We start from the raw sequence: 19,246 nt of genomic DNA on the forward strand, positions 1-19,246 counted from the left end.
TAACTAATATTCAGCACATTTATCAAGTGCTCATAGCAATTTTTCCAAGCTAACACGTTTTTTAAACTTCGTGCTGAATATGATATGCTCTAGAGTAGCTTTCTTTAGTTAATTCTCATATCTTAAATTTAAATTATCACAGTACGGGAACCGTTTGCTTTAATTTTGTTTAATTGTGAAATAAACACTATTACTTAGGATTCACATTCTATCCTGTGTATTTCATGATATAGTTAGTTTTATTTTATTTTTTACTGGAATGAATGCAACGAATTTAATACAGTTCCATTCATTCAACATTGGCATGACGTCACATAACCGCGACTGTTTACATGCTAGAGCAGGAGCACGTGGCTGCCCTTGCTTGATTTCACCTGACTGTAGTGTAACATAAAAAGATACAATAATTTGATTGCTTTAAGTTATATTTTTATTTAACGGTTCACTGTATATTAATTTAGGTGCTTATTTATTCATTTATTCATTTATTTATTCCATTCACACTTCACAGTAAATGTGGTAACAGACACGCCATATAAAGAGTGACTGGAACTGGGAATGCAACAGTAAGAGTTAAGTTAAGTAAACAAGCAAGCTGACAACCCTATGGAGTCTTCCATCAGGTACATTTATAAGGGGACTTTTGTTGTCCAAAGCTGTCATAAAACCTGATTAGTCCTTGCTCGGAGGGTCATGGAGAGCTAATTGCAATTGATTTAGCATTCTTCCATTTGCAGAGGCGGATAGACTGGAGAAGTCTATGCTTTGGATGTTGTCTGTCAAACTTTCTCCATGTAATGATGTGCACAAGACAGCCCTTTCAAAAATCTGTGTGACATTTGACCATTTGACATTGAAATAGTAGCTTGATGTTATTTCCATGTGTGTAATCCCATTTCCTTTAATTGGATTGAACATATTTCCCCTCACACAAACCAAGCCTCAGGCAATTTGTTAAGTTCATACTCAGGCTTTTGGCACAAATACATTCTAACATAAATAGTGCATGTTGCATTATGGTTTAATGTTATGGGCATATTGTTATTACCCACAAGAGCTGTGTGAAGCTTGCTATCAAATTATATATTGGAATAATGATTTCAGTGATGATCCAGACATCTGCTTGTTGGTTTGCAAAATGTTAACCTTCTTGTTATATAAGGCTACATGTTAAATTTGGGCCACAGACACCATGGTTCACAGTTACAATATTTATTTGTGTCCATAGCCCTTTGAAAGTGTTAGATTATTGGCCTAGAATGTGTTTAAGATAGTAGTTTGAAGAAAAATAGTGGAATTCTGAACACTTGACGCTGTATTTTTCTGAGGAGAGCCTGGGTTCAGTGTGGGTGTGATCGCTTCATTTTCCTAATTGAGCAGAGTTGAGATTCCGGTGTGCTGCTAGAGCACTAGAGCACGCCAGGAGTGGACAGCCATCTGTCAACATCCTGACTGAGGCCATCAATCTTCCTTCACAAGGAAAATCCACTGTGCTCCCATTAGGCTATTACTGTGAATTGGCCAGGGAAAGGAATATGCTACTGAATTCACTTATACTGGCAAGGAAAGAATAAACAAACAAATAGTCATTTGGGCACCCTTGGTCAAAAAGCCTTTTACAATGAATATCTTGGGGAACAGAGGCAAACCTGAACTGTGAATGTTATAGAGTTAAAAATGAGACATTTATGCAAAATTTAAATCAAGATTACTTTTTATTTTCATGTTTTACTGCTTATAAATGATAAAAATAAAAAAGGAAATGGGCCCTGGGCACAAGTTTGGGAACACTTTTGGATTATTCTGTTACTTTTTAAAAAGATGATTTCTAACACCCAGACCCAAGGCTTGTTAGGGCTTCATTGAGTCAGGGGAATATAATTCAAGGGCTGAATTTTTTATTCTAAAGTAACTCCATGACTTCTAAAGTATCCAACTGCAGTGGCTGTTCTGTCTGGTGTTAACAACCATGGGTTACTCTAAACAGTTGTCCAAGGATTTCAGAATGAAGATGGTTCATTTCCACCAAGAAGAAGAAGGCTACAAAAACTCTCTCAATGTTTCAAACTACATATTATCACTGTCAGAAACATTATTAGAAAATAGAATATACATAGAACAGGCAAAGTCTGGAAGTCCAAGAAAATGTTCAGATAGAATGACCCGACCTGGTGAGAAATGCTCAGAAGAACCCACACATCACTGCAAAAGCTACAAAAAAGAGAAGCAGACACAGGTCTAGCTGTTTACAGGACGAAAATACAATGTACTTTTAACAACAAAGACCTACATCAGTTGCGAGACAGAAGCTTTTCCTAAGACCTCAACACAAAATTAAGCTTTTGAGGTATGCAAAAGAAAACATTGAGAATCATTTTAACATGCATCCTTATTGACTCGCACCACTGCACACCTAGCAGTTTAGAGTCCTAACAGATATAGATAACATCGGATACCTGCACCCCGTAGTCACTGGCCTATACATTAGTGCAGTCACAAGATACATAATTGTATAATTGTTGGCTATACAGGCCAGAGGCATCTACACTACACAGATAGATAGCGATCGTATTGAGCCACACTATTGGCGGTTCCTTTTCTTGAACTTAGAACAGAGGAGCAGTTAAAGGTATCTTTTGGAGTCAGATAAACAAGAACATATTTAATTAACTCTGTTCCTGTAGCACCTGGTAAGACTACATGCGTTTCCTTCGCCTCGCAGATACTCTTTGGTCTGTCTGGGGGGTTCCTTACTCTATATGGCAAAATGATTACCGAGGCTGAGATTATGGTCACTAGCGCCATCTACTGATATAGAAACTAGCTGCATTCATAAAAGGTCTATCCCCAGTATTTATTTTTAGTCAAGATGATGATAAAGTCACATGTTATGGCATAATTCTTCCTGAGTGAAATGGTGTTATATGATAAAGACATAGGCTGTGTTTGAAACCTCATTCTAGCATACGACTAAATTTCTGGATGATTTTCATTGAAATGTAGTACAAGCTAGTATGCTAAGTATGCGGTTTCGAAATGTCACAGATCAACAGGGAGGGAGGGAGTTAATCAGAGAGGAATTTCCATTCAGTGGTTCTTATGTCACCCCCCTCCTTATCGACCTGCCTGTTTTGGCTCGCATTAAATTTAAAACATTGGTTCTTACATACCAGGCAGTTAAGGGATCAGCCCCAGCATACCTCCAAAAGCTAATCAGACCCTACACACCTGCCAGACCTCTCTGTTACTCTGGATGCCTGGCACCTCCCCCTCATCACACCTGCACTTCTCAGTCATGACTGCTGTCTGTACTGGCCCCATGGTGGTGGAGTGACCTTCCTCAGGATGTCAGAACAGCAGATTCTTTGATCACTTTCAAGCGCAGACTGAAAACTCACCTCATCAGGCTGCACCTGTCCCTCACCTCACTATTATAATTAGCCAGGTGTGATATGTGTATGCTATAGGTAATAATTACACTTGTGTTTAATTATTTTAGTATTCAGGGTATTCTAGCTGCCAACTGTGGTATTGCTACTTTGAAAGTCATCTCATTATTCTTCAAGGGTTCAAGTTTTATCAACACTCACTGAGCACTTTTCTTAGACATATTGTTTAGGCTTCTACTGCTGTAGTCTATCCATTTAGAGTGAACATACAACGTATCATATGCTGTTCTGCATACCACTGTTGTAATGTGTGGTTATTGGCATTACTGTCACCTTCCTATCAGCTTTGACCAGTCTGGCCATTCTCCTCTGATGTCTCTCATTAAGAAGGCGTTTCTGTCAGCAGAACTGCTGCTCACTGTTTTTTTGGGTTTTTTTTTGCACCATTCTTTGCAGATTTGTGTGCGTGAAAAACCCAGGAGATCAGAAGTTTCTGAGATACTTAAACCACCCTGTCTGCCACCAACAATCATTCCATCGTCAAAGTCAATTAGATCACATTTTTCCCCATTCTAATGGTTGATGTGAACAATAACTGAAGCTCCTGACCCGTATCTGCATGATTGTATGCATTGCACTGCTGCCACACAATTGGATAATCGCTTGAATAAGTATGTGTAATAAAGTAAAAATGTTCCTAGTAATGTGATCACTCTAGTACTTCCCTCTAGGGTCTTCAGCACACTTGTCACTGGTTCTGATTTGCACTTTACTGCATGTCACTCTGGATTAGAGTGTCTGCAAAATTACTATAATATAATGTAATAATGTAATAATAATAATTGCACTGATAAAATATGATTGAGCATTCCACATGGGGTAATCCTTTTTTTTTTTTTTACATCAAGTCATCTTTAAAAGTCATATAACATGGTTCAGATAAAAAAGATGAATCTGTTTCAGACAACATATACTGTACCAATCTTTCTTGCTTACTCAATATCAAAGTGTAATCTATCAAATTCAAATTGAATACAAATTGAGTACAAAGGTTGCAAACAATTTGGCTACAGTATATTTCTGATTTCATTGGTAACGGATATTTGCCACCAGGAGTATTTTAGAAGTGTTTTACAGGTAGAGTCACTATTTATAGTCAACTATTTTGAATGTGTCTCATTATTTTCTGGGAATTCATCTTTAAAGATATTCATTTTCATGTGAATGCCCTATTCCAGACAAAAAAGTGGTAACGTCGGTTCACATTCTTTTCAAAGGTGCTTATTTGGGCAAACTAAATGTTCCCAGGCAACTCTTGCCCTCTAGCTCCCACTTTTCTTCTCTGTTTGGTTGAAGTGTGATGGCTAAATTTGTTCTGACAATTCGGTTTGATTAGGGTGTCACAGAAGGTATTCTTTATTGTCCTGCTGTCTGCACTATGGATTGGTCCTGACAGCTGTCGGTTTTAAGAGATCAATGAACTCTATGCAAAAACATGCTTTGAGTTGACTAAACACTTGCACACCTTTCAAAGGTGATAAGTGGATCTCCTGGGAAGATAAATTCAGTATATACTCAACCAACTAATTCATCCCTTCAGTTTGCCACGTTTGCCCTTTGTGTTCATAATGGATACTCAAGCCCTCCGTTTTTTAATGATTTTGCCTTATTAGATGGACAACCTGGATTCACCAATGCCTCCAACTCCTGTCCAGTTCCAAATTTTATTTTATTTTATTAACCGGGGTCATTTATTTTACTTTTATTTAGCCAAATCACAATTTACATTGAAACCATTGTCCTGCTGCAAACTGGGAAACTTTTGAAATTGAAATAGGAAATGTACAGTGGACAACCTTGCATTCTACAGAATAATGGGCCCACTGGGCTGGCTCACCAACAGACAAACTGCCAACATAAACTGCTCTGCCTGCTGGGCTGCCAAACGCAAACTGCATTGAGGGGGGAAGCACTTACCCAACAGAAAAAAATGCTTAGGATTGGACTGCAGTAATATGTATGCCTAATTTGATTTAAATATTTAATTGAACTACAATTGAAAGGCCAGAACTGTGGGTTCATTTAATTAATTCTGAAGTACATCCAACTGATATAAATGGGGCTCTAAACCTAATTAGTCCCAGAGCCATATTCTCTTAGAGATCATAATTAAACTGTAAATCAATTCACATATTGCCCTGTGTGCCAGAACCACTCACACATAGGTCAGATAACAAAAAATAGGAAAAAAGACCAGGCAAGCCTGGTTTAGCCGGACCCTGATGTAGCTAAGGGGGAGTATATGTGGCAGAAACTACAGTGAGCACCATAATTCATTGGACAGTGACACATTTTTGTGATTTTGATTCTGTACTCTGGCACTTTGAGTTTGAAAGGATATAATGATAATGAGATTGAAATGCAGACTATCAGTTTTAATTTGAGGGCTGATCGGTTTCAAAATTACAGCACCTTTTTGGACATAGTCTGCCCATTTTAAAGTACTACAAGTATTTTGTTGAATTGGCTTCACAGATGCGTTTCCTTAAGCAAGTGTATTAATTTGTGTTGTTACTGAATGCAGAAGAGAGTTGTTGAAGACAGCAGTGTCGATGCAAATTAACCTGGCTGTGATAAGCTCGTCATGGCTTAGAAATGGAAATCAATCAGGAGTATTGCAAAAAACCTGGGCATGCCTAAGTCAACAGTTTGGTTCATTATTAACAAGAAAAAAACAACTGGTGAACTGAATTATGTCAAAAGACCCAGTAGACCGAGGAAGACCACTGTAGTGGATGACCGGAGAATACTCTCTATGGTGAAGAGACCCCTCCAACATATCAAAAACACTCTGCTGGATGCAGGTGTAGATGTGTCAAAGTCTACCCCATGTAGAAGACTACATGAGCAGGACTACAGAGGATACACTACAAGATGCACCCACTAATAAACTGAAGAACAGAAAGGTGAGATTATAATTTTCTAGTTCTGGAACAATGTCTTATGGACAGATGAGACAAAGATTAACATGTACCAGAATGATGGAAATACGAAAGTGTGGAGAAGCCCCCCTCCACCATGTTTCACCACCTCATCCATGAAACATGGTGGAGGGGGGGTTATGGCCTGTATGGCTGCCAGTGGAATGGAACAGAAGTAGAACAATAAATTCTGAAGTCTACAGACATATTTTATCTGCTCAGATAAAACCAAATGCCTCCGAAGTTATTGGACAGTACTTCATCCTGAGACAAGACAATGACATACTGCTGGAGCAATGAAGGGGTTTTTCAGACAAAAAGCGGAATATCTTTCACTGGCCAAGTCAATGTACAAAAGGTTCTATAACTTCTAAAAAAGCACACACTGGCTACACAGTACTGCATTGATTTAATGGGAATTCATACAATCTGTCTACAATAGAACAATTGGCTGGACAGTAAAAAAGTGGGTAAAAATGAGCACAAAAAACATCATCGTTGTTCACCAGCTTCATCTTGGAACAAGAAGGAAATATAAGTGAATTGTTCAAATAAAGTGCAACTGGAAAAATCAGAAGATACCGTTTCTGGAATTTTACTTTTTTTAAATTGTTGATATTACATATCACCTTATGTACAGCAACCAAATCTGGACGTAAGAAAACACAATAACATGCACATAACATATCAACGGGTAATGGGGAGAAAGCACTGTTAGCGTATGCTCTGGCAGGGTTGAACTCTGAGGCAGTTAGAGGTAAAGGCCCTCGGGTGTCCCCTCCTGCTTCTTGTACAGCACGTTCTCTTTGGACTTCTTAAAGTCCTCATTTGTCACTTTCATCCTGCGTTCTCTCAAAGCCATAAGCCCCGCCTCTGTGCAGATGGCCTGTAACACAAATTGACAGAGAGGACAAATCATTGGCCAGAAACCACAAGATCAATACAGCACTGGCAGTGAGAGACCGAAAACACAACACAGTTAGAAAGTAACAGATTAATCATAGGCAACAACAGAAAGATTAAACGCAGCAAAAGAATAACAAAGAGATCAGGAAGATTATAACAAAGCAAATAATAAAACCAAAATCACCATGGCACAGGCAAAGAGAGCCAGCAGCCATTACCACCATGTATGGCCCTTTTTGAAACTCAATGACCCCATGAAGCAATCAATCTCTGGAATTCCTAAACCATGACCCCTGGGTTCTTTATGGCTACCCTCACCATCTTCCTGGAAGCACTGTGCACTTGTGTCCACTTCACGGCAAGTTTGCAACAATTCCATACATTTTACATTTTTAAATAAGTGTTATGTTTAACCGGTCATGTTGTTTTACCCATTACCAGACTTGTGATGGTCAATTACCATTGGTCTCTTTTGAATTGACAATTATTTTTCCCATGCTGATGGATGACAAAGGGATTTTGCATGCCTGTTACCTCATTTTTATATTCCTGTGAAACATGAAGTGATGGAATTCCACAGTATAGTTCCTTTAGACTGAGACTAAATAAACTTTATTTTTTAACTTTGATTTTATTTACAATAATTGTTAGGGGTGCAAATAATTTTGACACCTATTGTTTTCCGAAAAGAATTTGATTGCTTGTCTTGAAACATTATGTTTGAACATTACATAAAGATTATTATCGTTGGCAAATACAGCCTTATACATTTTTTTTATCAATAATTCTGAAGCCCACTGTAAGGATATTATTAATCATTATTATTAACTCAACATTAGAAAGCAATGTTGCAGTGCGCTGACGTACCTTAATGTCGGCTCCAGAGAGGTCGTCTTTGGCCAGGATGAGGTCGTCCAATGTCACATCCTCTGCAATGGTCATGCGGCTGGTGTGGATCTGGAAGATTCGCCGCTTGGTCTTCTCATCTGGCAGGGGGAATTCAATCTTCCGGTCGATTCGTCCTGGGATATTAACACCAGGAAGAACATGAGAGCAGCACAAAATGATCCAGCGATTCTGCCATGTACCCAATCCACTTCAGCTATGTCCAATACAGTCTTTGAAGGGTTTTGTATGGGGACAGTTTTGTGTTATGTATGCAGCATTTCCTATTAGGAAGCCTATGATACTCCATTTTTATACAATTTTAACACTGAATGTTTTCAGATCTTTAGTTTAGACAGGATGTTATAATAGACAAAGGGAACCCGATTAAACACAAAAACATTTTTATTTAATTTATTTATTGAAGAAAGTTATCACCTATATCACTCATGTGAAAAAGCAACTGCCCCCATAAAGTAAAGTAAGCAATAACTGCAACAGTCCTGTCACAGCATCTCTTCAAGTCAGGAATTGGGCTACTCCAAAATTTCTATTCTTCAGCCTTACAGATGTGGACTTGCTTTTGTGTTTTGGATCATTTTTTTGCTGTATAACACTAAAGCTAAAAGCTTCTGGTATAAAGGAGAATTCATGGTTCCTTCAATAATGGCAAGGACAACCAGGTCCATGTACTTGCTGCATTTGCTTCATACATCATGGGACCTGTGTCGTGTGGTTTCTCCCTTGCTAATCTCCCATGAATCCCACCACATTTGTGGTGTAAATCTGGCATTAGAAATGGCTTTCTAACGCTTTCCAGAATAATATATTTCAACAACTTTTATTCTCATCTCTTCTGGAATTTCCATTGATTGTGGCATAGTGTGCTTGTAAAAACTTTGTTGCGACTACTTCACTCTGATGGTAAGGTCCAATATGAGAGTGGTTTAGATTCAGCAGGGCTGGCTGCAATCAAACCTGGCTTTGTTCGATCAGCTGAATCTAATTATCGATTAAATCGGGTTAATTGTTTGATTGAGTAACTACGGAGGCAATGATTATTTCACATGGGTGATATGAGTCTATGATAACTTTTTTCATGAAATGAATCTAATGCCTAATCTTACAGTTTGTCTAAAGATCTGAAACCATTCAGTGTGACAAACATGCAATAATATTGGAAATCAGGAAGCACTGTACAGCATATAATTTCCCTTCTGAACATTTCCTATCACTGGGATGCGTTTTCCAACTAAATGAGTATACCTGGCCGGATAAGAGCAGGGTCCAGGGTCTCGATCCGGTTAGTGGCCATGACGACCTTGACATCACCCCGCGAGTCGAAGCCGTCCAACTGGTTGAGCAGCTCCAGCATGGTCCTCTGGATCTCGCGCTCTCCACCCGAGTTCGAGTCATACCTACAGAGGGGCACAGTATCAGTGATCCCCAAACGTTTGATCCCTGAAACAAATACCTTCAACACTGTAGCTCAGTGGCCACCGTCCCACCTTCAAGACTAACTACAAATTGCCAACGCAATCATTCTTGTAAGCGTGCATCCGATATGTATTCAGCTTAAGCATAATTTCCATGTCACACCCACACCCCCCCCCCCCCCTTTACTTTTACTTCCCGACTTTCATAACCAAACGTGAACACAGTACATGAATGAAGAATTCCATATCCAAGCCGGCATGTGTAGGCCATTATATACAGTCAATTCAACAAACATATTGGCTTCATGGATACTCACCTTTGAAAAAGATTTTACAATGTGCAGAGAATCTATTGCAAACATTATTAATTAAATTATCTCTGTTACTTTCTTTGGCAGCTGTATTATCTTACCACACACAGTTATTGACATTATCTGCTCAACTGCTGTCATTCCGGACCTGGTTTAGAGCGGTGACGGTGCAACATACCTCAGCTGGGAGCTGAATTTGAAGTGATTGATGTTATTGCCATGCCAAGCTATTAGAATATAACATAATTTGGGTTGGTCCCGCTGTTGTTGTGGTTATCAACAATTGTATTTGCCAGGCTAAACAGTCAGCCCTGAGCAAGAAATTTAGATTAAGAATAACGTTATCCAAATTTGCCATTTATAAAAGAGAAAGTGATTTTCAATCTCCAAATATAATTATAATTAGGGTTGGTGAGGATGCGTTTAGTAAATCTTTCTGATCTTCTAAACTGCTTAGGCCTACTACACATAAGAAATGTTTGTAAGATCACTGCATTATATCGGTCTTGGGGATTATGCGTTCACGTCATGTTGGTGTTGCTGATCCTGTTGCTTTTGAGAATTTGAATGTCAAGACAGGTGGACTTTATTGGAAGATGATTTGCAGTTAGCTAGTATGTTTCAACTGCAGTTTTAGCAATACTTGCTACATAATTAGCCAGCTAGTGTACTCCTAGTCCAGCGGACAAGTCAAGAAATCTGTAAATTATAAACACACATTGTATAAGCCCATTAAGTTGCTTATTTATCAACCTTTTTTAGTTTATCTGGAAATCTAAATAAAATATGTAACCCTTAAATATGGAAATATAAACATAATATTGGAAAAATGGCAAACTGGAGTGCTGTGAACAGGATAATAAAATGCGGTTTAAAAAAACAAAAAACAAATTACTGAGGACAAATTTTTTGACCACTGGAGGTCCCCACACCCCAGTTTTGGGAGAACATGATCAGAGGTAGATGGGTTATCGGTTAGCAGGTGCGTTGAGCTGTGAGCGGACGGGGCTCTCACCGTTTGGTGCCGATGGCGTCGATCTCGTCGATGAAGACGATTGAGGGGGCGTGCTCCTCCGCCACCCGGAACAGCTCCCGCACCAGCTTGGGCCCGTCGCCCAGGTACTTCTGAATGAGCTCCGAGCCCACCACCCGCAGGAACGTGGCCGAAGTCTGGTTCGCCACCGCCTTGGCCAGCAGCGTCTTCCCTGTGAGAGAACACCGCTTTTATCATCCATGCTAACACACAATGGGCCTCATTTTCGGATTCTTATCATGCAGTCCTTTTTTTGGAATGAAGGGCTCATACGAGTGTGTCACATTGGATTCAACAAACGCACCAGACCTCAGACAACTGTCCTACATGAAGATGCCCGTTAAAATACAGTATATATGGCACTGTAGGTGGGTCCCATCGGATAGATGACCAATGGGATTAAAAAGAGACGACTGATACCCGATTGAGTAGACTGCGGTTCCTTCGTTTTTGTGAAAACATCATAATATGGCGGACCCAATTCTCCTAAACAATTCACTGAAATACATTTCTGAAAACATTTCAGGCACGAAAAGTAAGCAATGCAGTTGACCCCAATTCTGCAGTTGACCCCAATTCATATTTGATCTGCAACACCTAAATAGTTTAGTGTGCCAAGCGAGCTGTGCTGACATGCACCACAAAGTTCTTGTTTACACGTACGACAGGTCGGGGCCACTCATGTTGTCCCTACCTAAGGAAAAAATAGGTGATGAAAGTTGTGTTAAATCAGTCCTTTTAAGAGATTTAAGTGATTTAAGAAATCTGTTCATACAAATGGTCCTGGCATGAGGCCCAGTATTCTCACAATGTCACAGGAATGTTTATCAGTGTTACAACATTGCAGAAACATTGTGGCAATGTTTTGTGTTTGCCGGGATGTTCAATTTCATAGGTAATACCATTATAATATCCTGAAATGCCATTACGCTAGACTGAGGGCGCTCACCTGTGCCAGGTGGGCCGTACAAGATGACACCTTTCGGGGGCTTGATGCCCATCTCTTCGTAGTACTCTGGGTGGGTGAGGGGGAGCTCCACTGACTCCTGCATTTGACCCAGAGTGGGCCAAAGGGGGGGACAGACAGCAAATTGAACGACACTTTAAATTTAATGAATTAAAAATACTGAGACGACAATTCTTACCGCACCATACTTATTTCTACTGATGTTCGCACCACACAAGCAAATCAGAAAGGCTTAAATTGTGCAACGAAAGATTTTAGAAGTTAATTCATAATTTTGTAGTCATGCTACGTTCAAATCTCGATGTCGATAAATATACGATATATCATGCAGCCCTAGTATTGTGAAGTACTTTCATTTTCAGTTGCAAGATTCACATTCTACTGAAAATAGGTTGTAGTTTGGATTGCGGTTGAAGAAGCTGATCCTGGGGGCAGCATTCCTTTTCAGGGATATTGTGACCATTTTTATGTTACTTAATATGCCAATGTGTTTTGGGGCTCTGGATCATGGACATCACCTTGATTTCCTGGATCTGGCTGTCCAGCCCCCCGATATCCGCATACGTCTCCTGGGGGGCCTTCTCCACCTTCATGACTGTGACCAGCGGGTCTGTGTCGTCCATCAACACCCCGATGACTGCATGCACCTGATGAGACAGGAAGGTACAAGATGTCATCCTGCTGCAGTAGCCAAATCTCCATACTCTCACTTAAGCTGAGTATACACTGATTTTTGCCACGATTCTACATTCGCAGACAAAGTTTCCTTATCAGAGAAGAAATCTTTTGTCGTGAGCCAAAATCGTCCGTCTTGGTTCTCTCAGTGTGATATACTCACAGACGGCCGAATTAGTGAATCTTAGCCTCCGATGGAAGACTGGCAGTGTCAGATATGGTGGGCCAAAATCACACTGTGATAGCTGCTACGATCACAGACAATGGATGCCTAACCAATAGGAGTATCGCAATACAATACATGACGTAGCAAACGTAGATAAACGTAGTACTCTAACCACAATAAGCACGCCATATTAACAATAATTCAGTCACTATTTCTAGTGTCACCTTCGATACTAAAATATTACTTGTATGTGGATAAAGAAGCCTAGGCTCATTTAGTGCTTTTGCTACCACTCAAACTGTTTCGCATCCCGAATAAATAGCCAAAGTTGAGACAACTGTCAGTAACAATGCCGCTAATATCCAAAAGGAAAGTGAAAACATGAATGACTTCTTCCAGGCACAAAACACCATGATTGGTCTACAGCTTTTTGTTCCACCATCCTCAAATTCCGTGAGTGGATGTAAGACGGCGTAGCCACTGTAATAGTAGGATAGAATCGCTGCTCTTGTTATAGAATTTGTGGAGCTTATCGCAGTGTGACAGCAATGAATGATGGGATATTGCAGGGACTACATCGCACATGGTGACATGTAATAACCGTAAAAGACGGCCGATATCACACAGTGTACAGTCAGCATTACAGTCCACATGCAGCAGTACCCAAATCTCCACACGCAGTTTTACACTTGAAACGCAGCAGCGCCCAAATCTCCACACAGTCCTTTACACTAAAAACGGTGTGCTTTGCTGTGGCAAGTTGTGTGTTGTGTATGGAAAATATAACAAATACATTGATTCCCTTAAGCTGTAAATTGCCCCTCAAGTTGTTATCACTTGATAAAATAGCAAAGTACTGAGGTACCAGTTACCTTGTGGTTGAGCAGAACAGAGCAGCCAGGTTCCAACAGATCCTTGTCCACGAAGGACAGGATGCTGACATAGTGCTCGGACCCCACCGAGGTAGAGACGATGGCATGGTTGTCGTCAATGATTTCCTCCAGGGTCCCCACCGACATTGGGGTGCCTCTCAGGTCATCGACCTTCGACCTCTCCTCCTGTCAAGAAAGGAAATGGGGAAGCACAGGGGGGGCAAGTGAGGATGGCCTTTACCCAAACCTAGACGACACACAAGGGACCGAGCGTGCATCGGTAAAGAAGCCCAGAAATGACAAGGTGTTTCCATTACCTCCTGCTTCTCCTCCAAGGGCTTCATCTGTTCCTGGTTTCGGATGAACTCCTCCTCCATCAGGAGGTAGTCTTTTATCCTCTCCTGCTTCAGCAGCTTCAGCCTGCACTGCGTGTGAGGGGTCACTGCAGGTTGTGGAAAGGAAGACCAATCCATTACATTACATTACATTACATTATTGGCATTTGGCAGACGCTCTTATCCAAAGCGACGTACAGACTAAGCAGGAGACAATCCTCCCCTGGAGCAATGCAGGGTTAAGGGCCTTGCTCAAGGGCCCAACGGCTGTGCAGATCTTATTGTGGCTACACAGGGATTAGAACCTCCGACCTTGCGTGTCCCAGTCATTTACCACTACGCTACAGGCCGCCCTGCCAATCCGATGTACACCAGTCAAAGAGACATATCAGGCTCGCAACATATTTCAAGTCCTAAATCAGATTTACATTTTTTACCAGATTTACTGCACGGAGACAATAGCATGCATAACTGAAACACACTAAGCAAATATATTATTAGATGAGTGGGTGGGTTGCCACTATTAAGTTGAACTTTGGGTACCCAAAGGCAGCTTGCTAGCAGCGTCTGGTCCCTTAGTCTTCTTCTTCCTTTTTCCAACTCTGGTGGGAATGGGTGGCTCATACTTCTTTTTCTTGTCCTGATAAAGTAGGAAGACAGAATTAATAGCAGCACATTTATTGACAGCAACATTTGAATGCACCTCAACTTGTGGAACTAACGTCAAAGCTTACCTTATCATCCTTCTTCCCCCCTCCTGGTCCGTGACCACCACTCTGACTTTGACCCTATAGTTACCAAAAACATGTATACGGTAGTTTAACAACAAATTCACAACTCATTAAAATTACTATGTCAGCTGTAAAAAAAATTCTCCCAAGGTAATAAGTAAAAAAAAAAAAAGGGCATAGTAGAATCCTGCTACTATCATTTGACAGAATCCAGTACACTTACCACACATTTGCGAAAATTAACTAACATAGACCTACCCATGTTCCGAACACCAAGTTAGTTCACGATGTTCCAAATAGTGCAACTCATGACTAATAAATAAGAAATTAAGATCACGTCAAGATCAACTTTGGTTTTAGTTAGTGTGCGTGTGTCCGTTCAAAAAAAAAAAAAAAACTTGGTTCGAGTTACCTATGCGATCCGTTTCAGCATACATTGACATGGTAATGGTGCCCCCCTATGACAGTGTGGTGGCGGAGCCATTGCTAATGAGAGACCGGGCAGGCTAAATACGGGTCCGCCGTATAACAGAATGCAAAACTGTTGTAGTTGTGCTTCAGGTACTGTTCGGAACATCGTGCTAATAAGGTCTTCCTTAAGACCTTATTAGGGAAGTTGTGTTATTATTTGTTGTTTTCTCTATAATTACTGCTCCAATTCACATCAAATCAAAGGCACATTCCTCAGGAGAAAATATACTGCTTCCCCGTTATGTATGTTACAATGCCTGTTGTAGTTTGTGACGCGAATATTTACGATGGATTCTGTTTCGGATGTGGAGAAATTTACAAACTATAAGTTCAACTGTTTAAACTCACATGTCAAGTTAACATGGCATGTTATATAGCTAGCCACTTTGTAAGGTGTATAATGGGAATTACGGCTGATTTAAAACAACAGTCGGTTCCAGCCTTTTTTGTTTTGTTTATACGCTTGCTTGTCATGCATGTTTCACAGCAATTAAAAATTTTAGGACAGCGCAACACCGGCATTGCTTGTGTCGACAGTAGTACCTCGACTGTAACTGCTTGCAGGCACATCTACTCAGAATGTAACGTTAGCTAAATAAACAAGTCAGGGATTCTTCACGGTCAGAAAGAATTTCATGACAACAGATTTGGCTGCTGTCCTAATGAAGACAGTCAGTACCGGAACAGCCAATCAATCCAACCATGGCAGTTCATGACAAGCTGTGCTTGCCTGCAACGAGACTGACATTTTAGCTGAATTAATAAATAATAACAGACCATTACTATAGCGAGTAGCAAACGTTACAAACAAGCTTTCGAGAAGGCTGTTGGTAGACGAGCGAGCTAACTAAACTCTTTATTTATAGTTGCCTGGCCAGCTAGCTAGTTAGCCAACAAGACAAATCCGGCTTTATTTTGTCATGTTAAAATTAGATAGATAATGACATCCCAAACAAATAATTAATAGACTGATTTAGGGTAGCATTTAAAAATAAGACAACTATGGCAGCAGTACCCATTAAAAACGATTAGAGCTATTGTACAATAATTACTCCCACAGAAAATGCTTCCTCACTTACCATAGCTCTTCACACTGTTGTCTCTCAGGAAATACGTCACGGGAACAGTATGGCAAGTAAAAGAGGACAACCGCGACGTTTTCGCCTCCTCTGAAGAATTTAATTAAAGCATGTTTCCACTTACCCAGAGTACTAAATATCCGTCCAGATTGTTTCGCTGAGATGTGACGAACTTTCTAGATTTCACGACTTTCATAGTTCATCGTAATATAACAGACTTCTATGGACCACTTATTTTCTGGTAATCAATACGCAAAATTCAAGAGGAGAATGTAAAAAAAATATTTTCTCTATTTTATTCAGTGATTTATAGTGTATTTGTGTTTACTCATTTTTATAATGTTTCCATTCTGTACAGTGTCAACACTAGTTTGGATTCCATGGGTAGCTATCGCTTTCTCAGTTAAACTTGGTAATATTAGCTTAGTAGGTTAGGCAGTAATCAAATACCCAGGCTTGTTAATATTAGCTACCTTTGCACGTCGAAAAACCCCACAAAAAGATGCTGTTGTTGGATGAATTCACGTAATTTGGGGGCAGCTTAAGTATGTTCAGTTTTTCTTCTTAGCTGTCACTCAGCATAGACGTACCATATAGACAAAGTGATCACGATCACATAACATTTATAATGTGACTTCATTGAAGTGGGCGTGGCGACGGTCACCCAGGAAATAGGCAGTAGATACTACAAGGGACAGTTCTCCTGACTAATTCTCCTGTTGAACTCAATGGAAGAATTGTTCAGGAGAAACAACCCTTGAAGTATCTACTGTATATCTAGTAGCAGCACGGTTGTTTGAGGCTGGTTTGATACCTCGGACCCTTGATGACTTAAAGCCATTTAGCCAACAAATGTTTTCTATACTGTATCAGCATAATTTACAGCCGAATCTAGTCCCACCCCCCAATTCCCATAGAGATCCATTCAAATGCAAAAAGTTATAGTATTGCTAGTAGGACAACCTGAGAACAAGATATCCAGACTCTGGTGATGTTGATAGGTCACACACATCAGGAAGTCATGGTATGCAAAATAAAATATATTTGACATAATGTTAAATTCTCTGAAACATTGAAATGGGGTGCTATGTATAAAAAGTGCTGTAATTACTACATGGTGCACTTTGACGACATATGAAACAGTGAGAATAAAACATTAACGAAAAAATCCAGAAAAGGGCAAAGTGTGTCCAAACTTTTGACTGGTACTGTATATATATATATGAATGGATAAGAACATGTGGGGTCAATTGCAGTGCACTTAGCTGGAGTTTAAACCGCAGGTAGCAGATATTAATTACAGGCTATAAAATGCAAAATCAGTCACATGAAGCTACTTATAGCACATGAAAAGGCCTGCAGCCAGAGGAGAGAGAAAAGCATAAAAGCTTAAAGTTGGGGTAGGCGATTTTCTTGGGTAATATTTGGTTAAATTCTCTTGACATTCCGACAGCTAGCAATAAACCAGCTGTTCTTGTGACTGTCCCAGTACAAATTTTCAGGGACTTTCATTTTCATCACTCCCTGTAGCTAACATCCAATGAGGGCAGCTCTTAGCCAGGAGGCAGGCTTACTTGCCCATTAAAATTGTGGCATGTGTACTGAGAGGCTGACTGGCCACAGCAACGTCAAACCAGTGTGGGTGACAAAGAGGAGGGGGTGGGTTTTTCGCAGCTGTATACATTCAAAATCTTTCTTCCTCTGCCCAGATTCTGCTCCTGCCCAAAGATCGCCTACCCCAGCTTTAAGAAAGTATTAAGCGTTAGATGACTGTACTCCCTCACATTCACCTCGCAAACCTGCTCTCATGCTGCTCTCCTCCGCACAATTGCAGAGGAGATTAAGACTGAAAACCCGCTCAGTATGTCTCTCACTGTAGGTGTTGATGCCCTCCAGCCTACAACCTTCCCAGGCTCCTCCATGTCACTCTCATTCTCATCTCCTTCCATTGGTCACTGATATTGGCTCAAAATAATAATGGAATTGTTGTGGTCAATCAATACAAGTTGCTGAATGTGTATATTGCCAAAACTGATGATAAGAAAAAGGTGGAAAAAGGTGCTAACCCTGGTGTATTATCCAGCTGTGACCAGCTTGAAATTACCAGCTACCAGCTGTTTCAAAACATAGCTTGAGCTGGTCAAACCATGTTGAATATGGAGCTGGTTTGAACTGGTCAGCCAACTACAGTACCAGCTAATTCAAAACCTTGAGCTTTTATTTTCAGCAGGGAAATGCACTCTACATACATTTTGGATAATATTGCTGAGTAAGTAAGTGCATATTCATTATAATAGCAATCTTTTTATTATTTCTGATATTGGTTCACATCACATTTAACCAGCCAAGATTCAAGGGAAGATGTGCCCCACTGCAAGGTGCACTGTAAACAGAGGGCCGAAGTACTGATGATGTCAGATTAAAAAAAATGAAACATGCGCTACCGCGACAATCTCTGAAAACATTATCTGATATTAGGCACAGTATGCTGACCACATTTATTCGGTTGAATAAGTTTTCCACAAGCAGTCACAACAGAAGAAACCATAGCAACTTACCATACCATCTTCCAACACAACTCCCTTGACCCTTTAACTCTTCACGTTTTTTTTTTCAGATTGCATGTTGCAAGTTTTATGCATAGCTGTGTAAAAATATCTGGTCAAATGTACTTTTATTTTACTTTTAAAGGAATACTACTTGTATTAGGTAGGACCTCTCTTTGCCCCCAGGACAGCTTGAATTCTTTGTGGATGGATTCAACAAGGTCTATGTTGACATGACAGCAACATGCAGTTGGTGCAGATTTGTCAGCTGCACATTCATGCTGTGAATATTCCATTTATCCCAAAGGTTCTCTATTGGATTGAAATCTGGTGTTTGCAGAGGCCAGAGTACACTAAACTCATTGTCATGTTTGTGGAACCAGCTTAAGATGATGTGTGCTTTGTGATGTGGCAGGTTAGCCTGCTGGAAGTTGCTATCAGGGTGGGGGGAGGACTGTTAGTG

General features: G+C 40.2%; 1 protein-coding gene across 1 annotated transcript; it reads right to left on the bottom strand.

Annotated features, from left to right (window-relative positions):
- Positions 1–6,760: 6,760 nt before the first annotated feature.
- Positions 6,761–16,339, bottom strand: LOC133128784 (26S proteasome regulatory subunit 4). Its single transcript, XM_061242557.1, has 11 exons — positions 16,238–16,339; positions 14,691–14,744; positions 14,500–14,596; positions 13,939–14,063; positions 13,622–13,807; positions 12,427–12,555; positions 11,891–11,987; positions 10,924–11,113; positions 9,428–9,579; positions 8,144–8,298; positions 6,761–7,256 (listed from the first exon to the last, which is right to left on the bottom strand). Exons 1-11 carry the CDS (start codon positions 16,238–16,240, stop codon positions 7,122–7,124), a joined length of 1,323 nt encoding a protein of 440 aa, XP_061098541.1. The 5' UTR covers positions 16,241–16,339; the 3' UTR covers positions 6,761–7,121.
- Positions 16,340–19,246: the final 2,907 nt, after the last annotated feature.

Source organism: Conger conger, chromosome 5 (assembly GCF_963514075.1).
Source record: "Conger conger chromosome 5, fConCon1.1, whole genome shotgun sequence".
Classification (NCBI taxonomy): Eukaryota; Metazoa; Chordata; class Actinopteri; order Anguilliformes; family Congridae; genus Conger; species Conger conger.

Excerpts from the sequence above, each read along its gene's own strand:
- LOC133128784 (XM_061242557.1), bottom strand. Across the intron at positions 12,556-13,621 it reads CTGTTCTGCTCAACCACAAG|GTGCATGCAGTCATCGGGGT; the intron begins GTAACTGGTACC and ends CTGTCTCATCAG. Across the intron at positions 11,988-12,426 it reads GCCAGATCCAGGAAATCAAG|GAGTCAGTGGAGCTCCCCCT; the intron begins GTGATGTCCATG and ends GGTCAAATGCAG.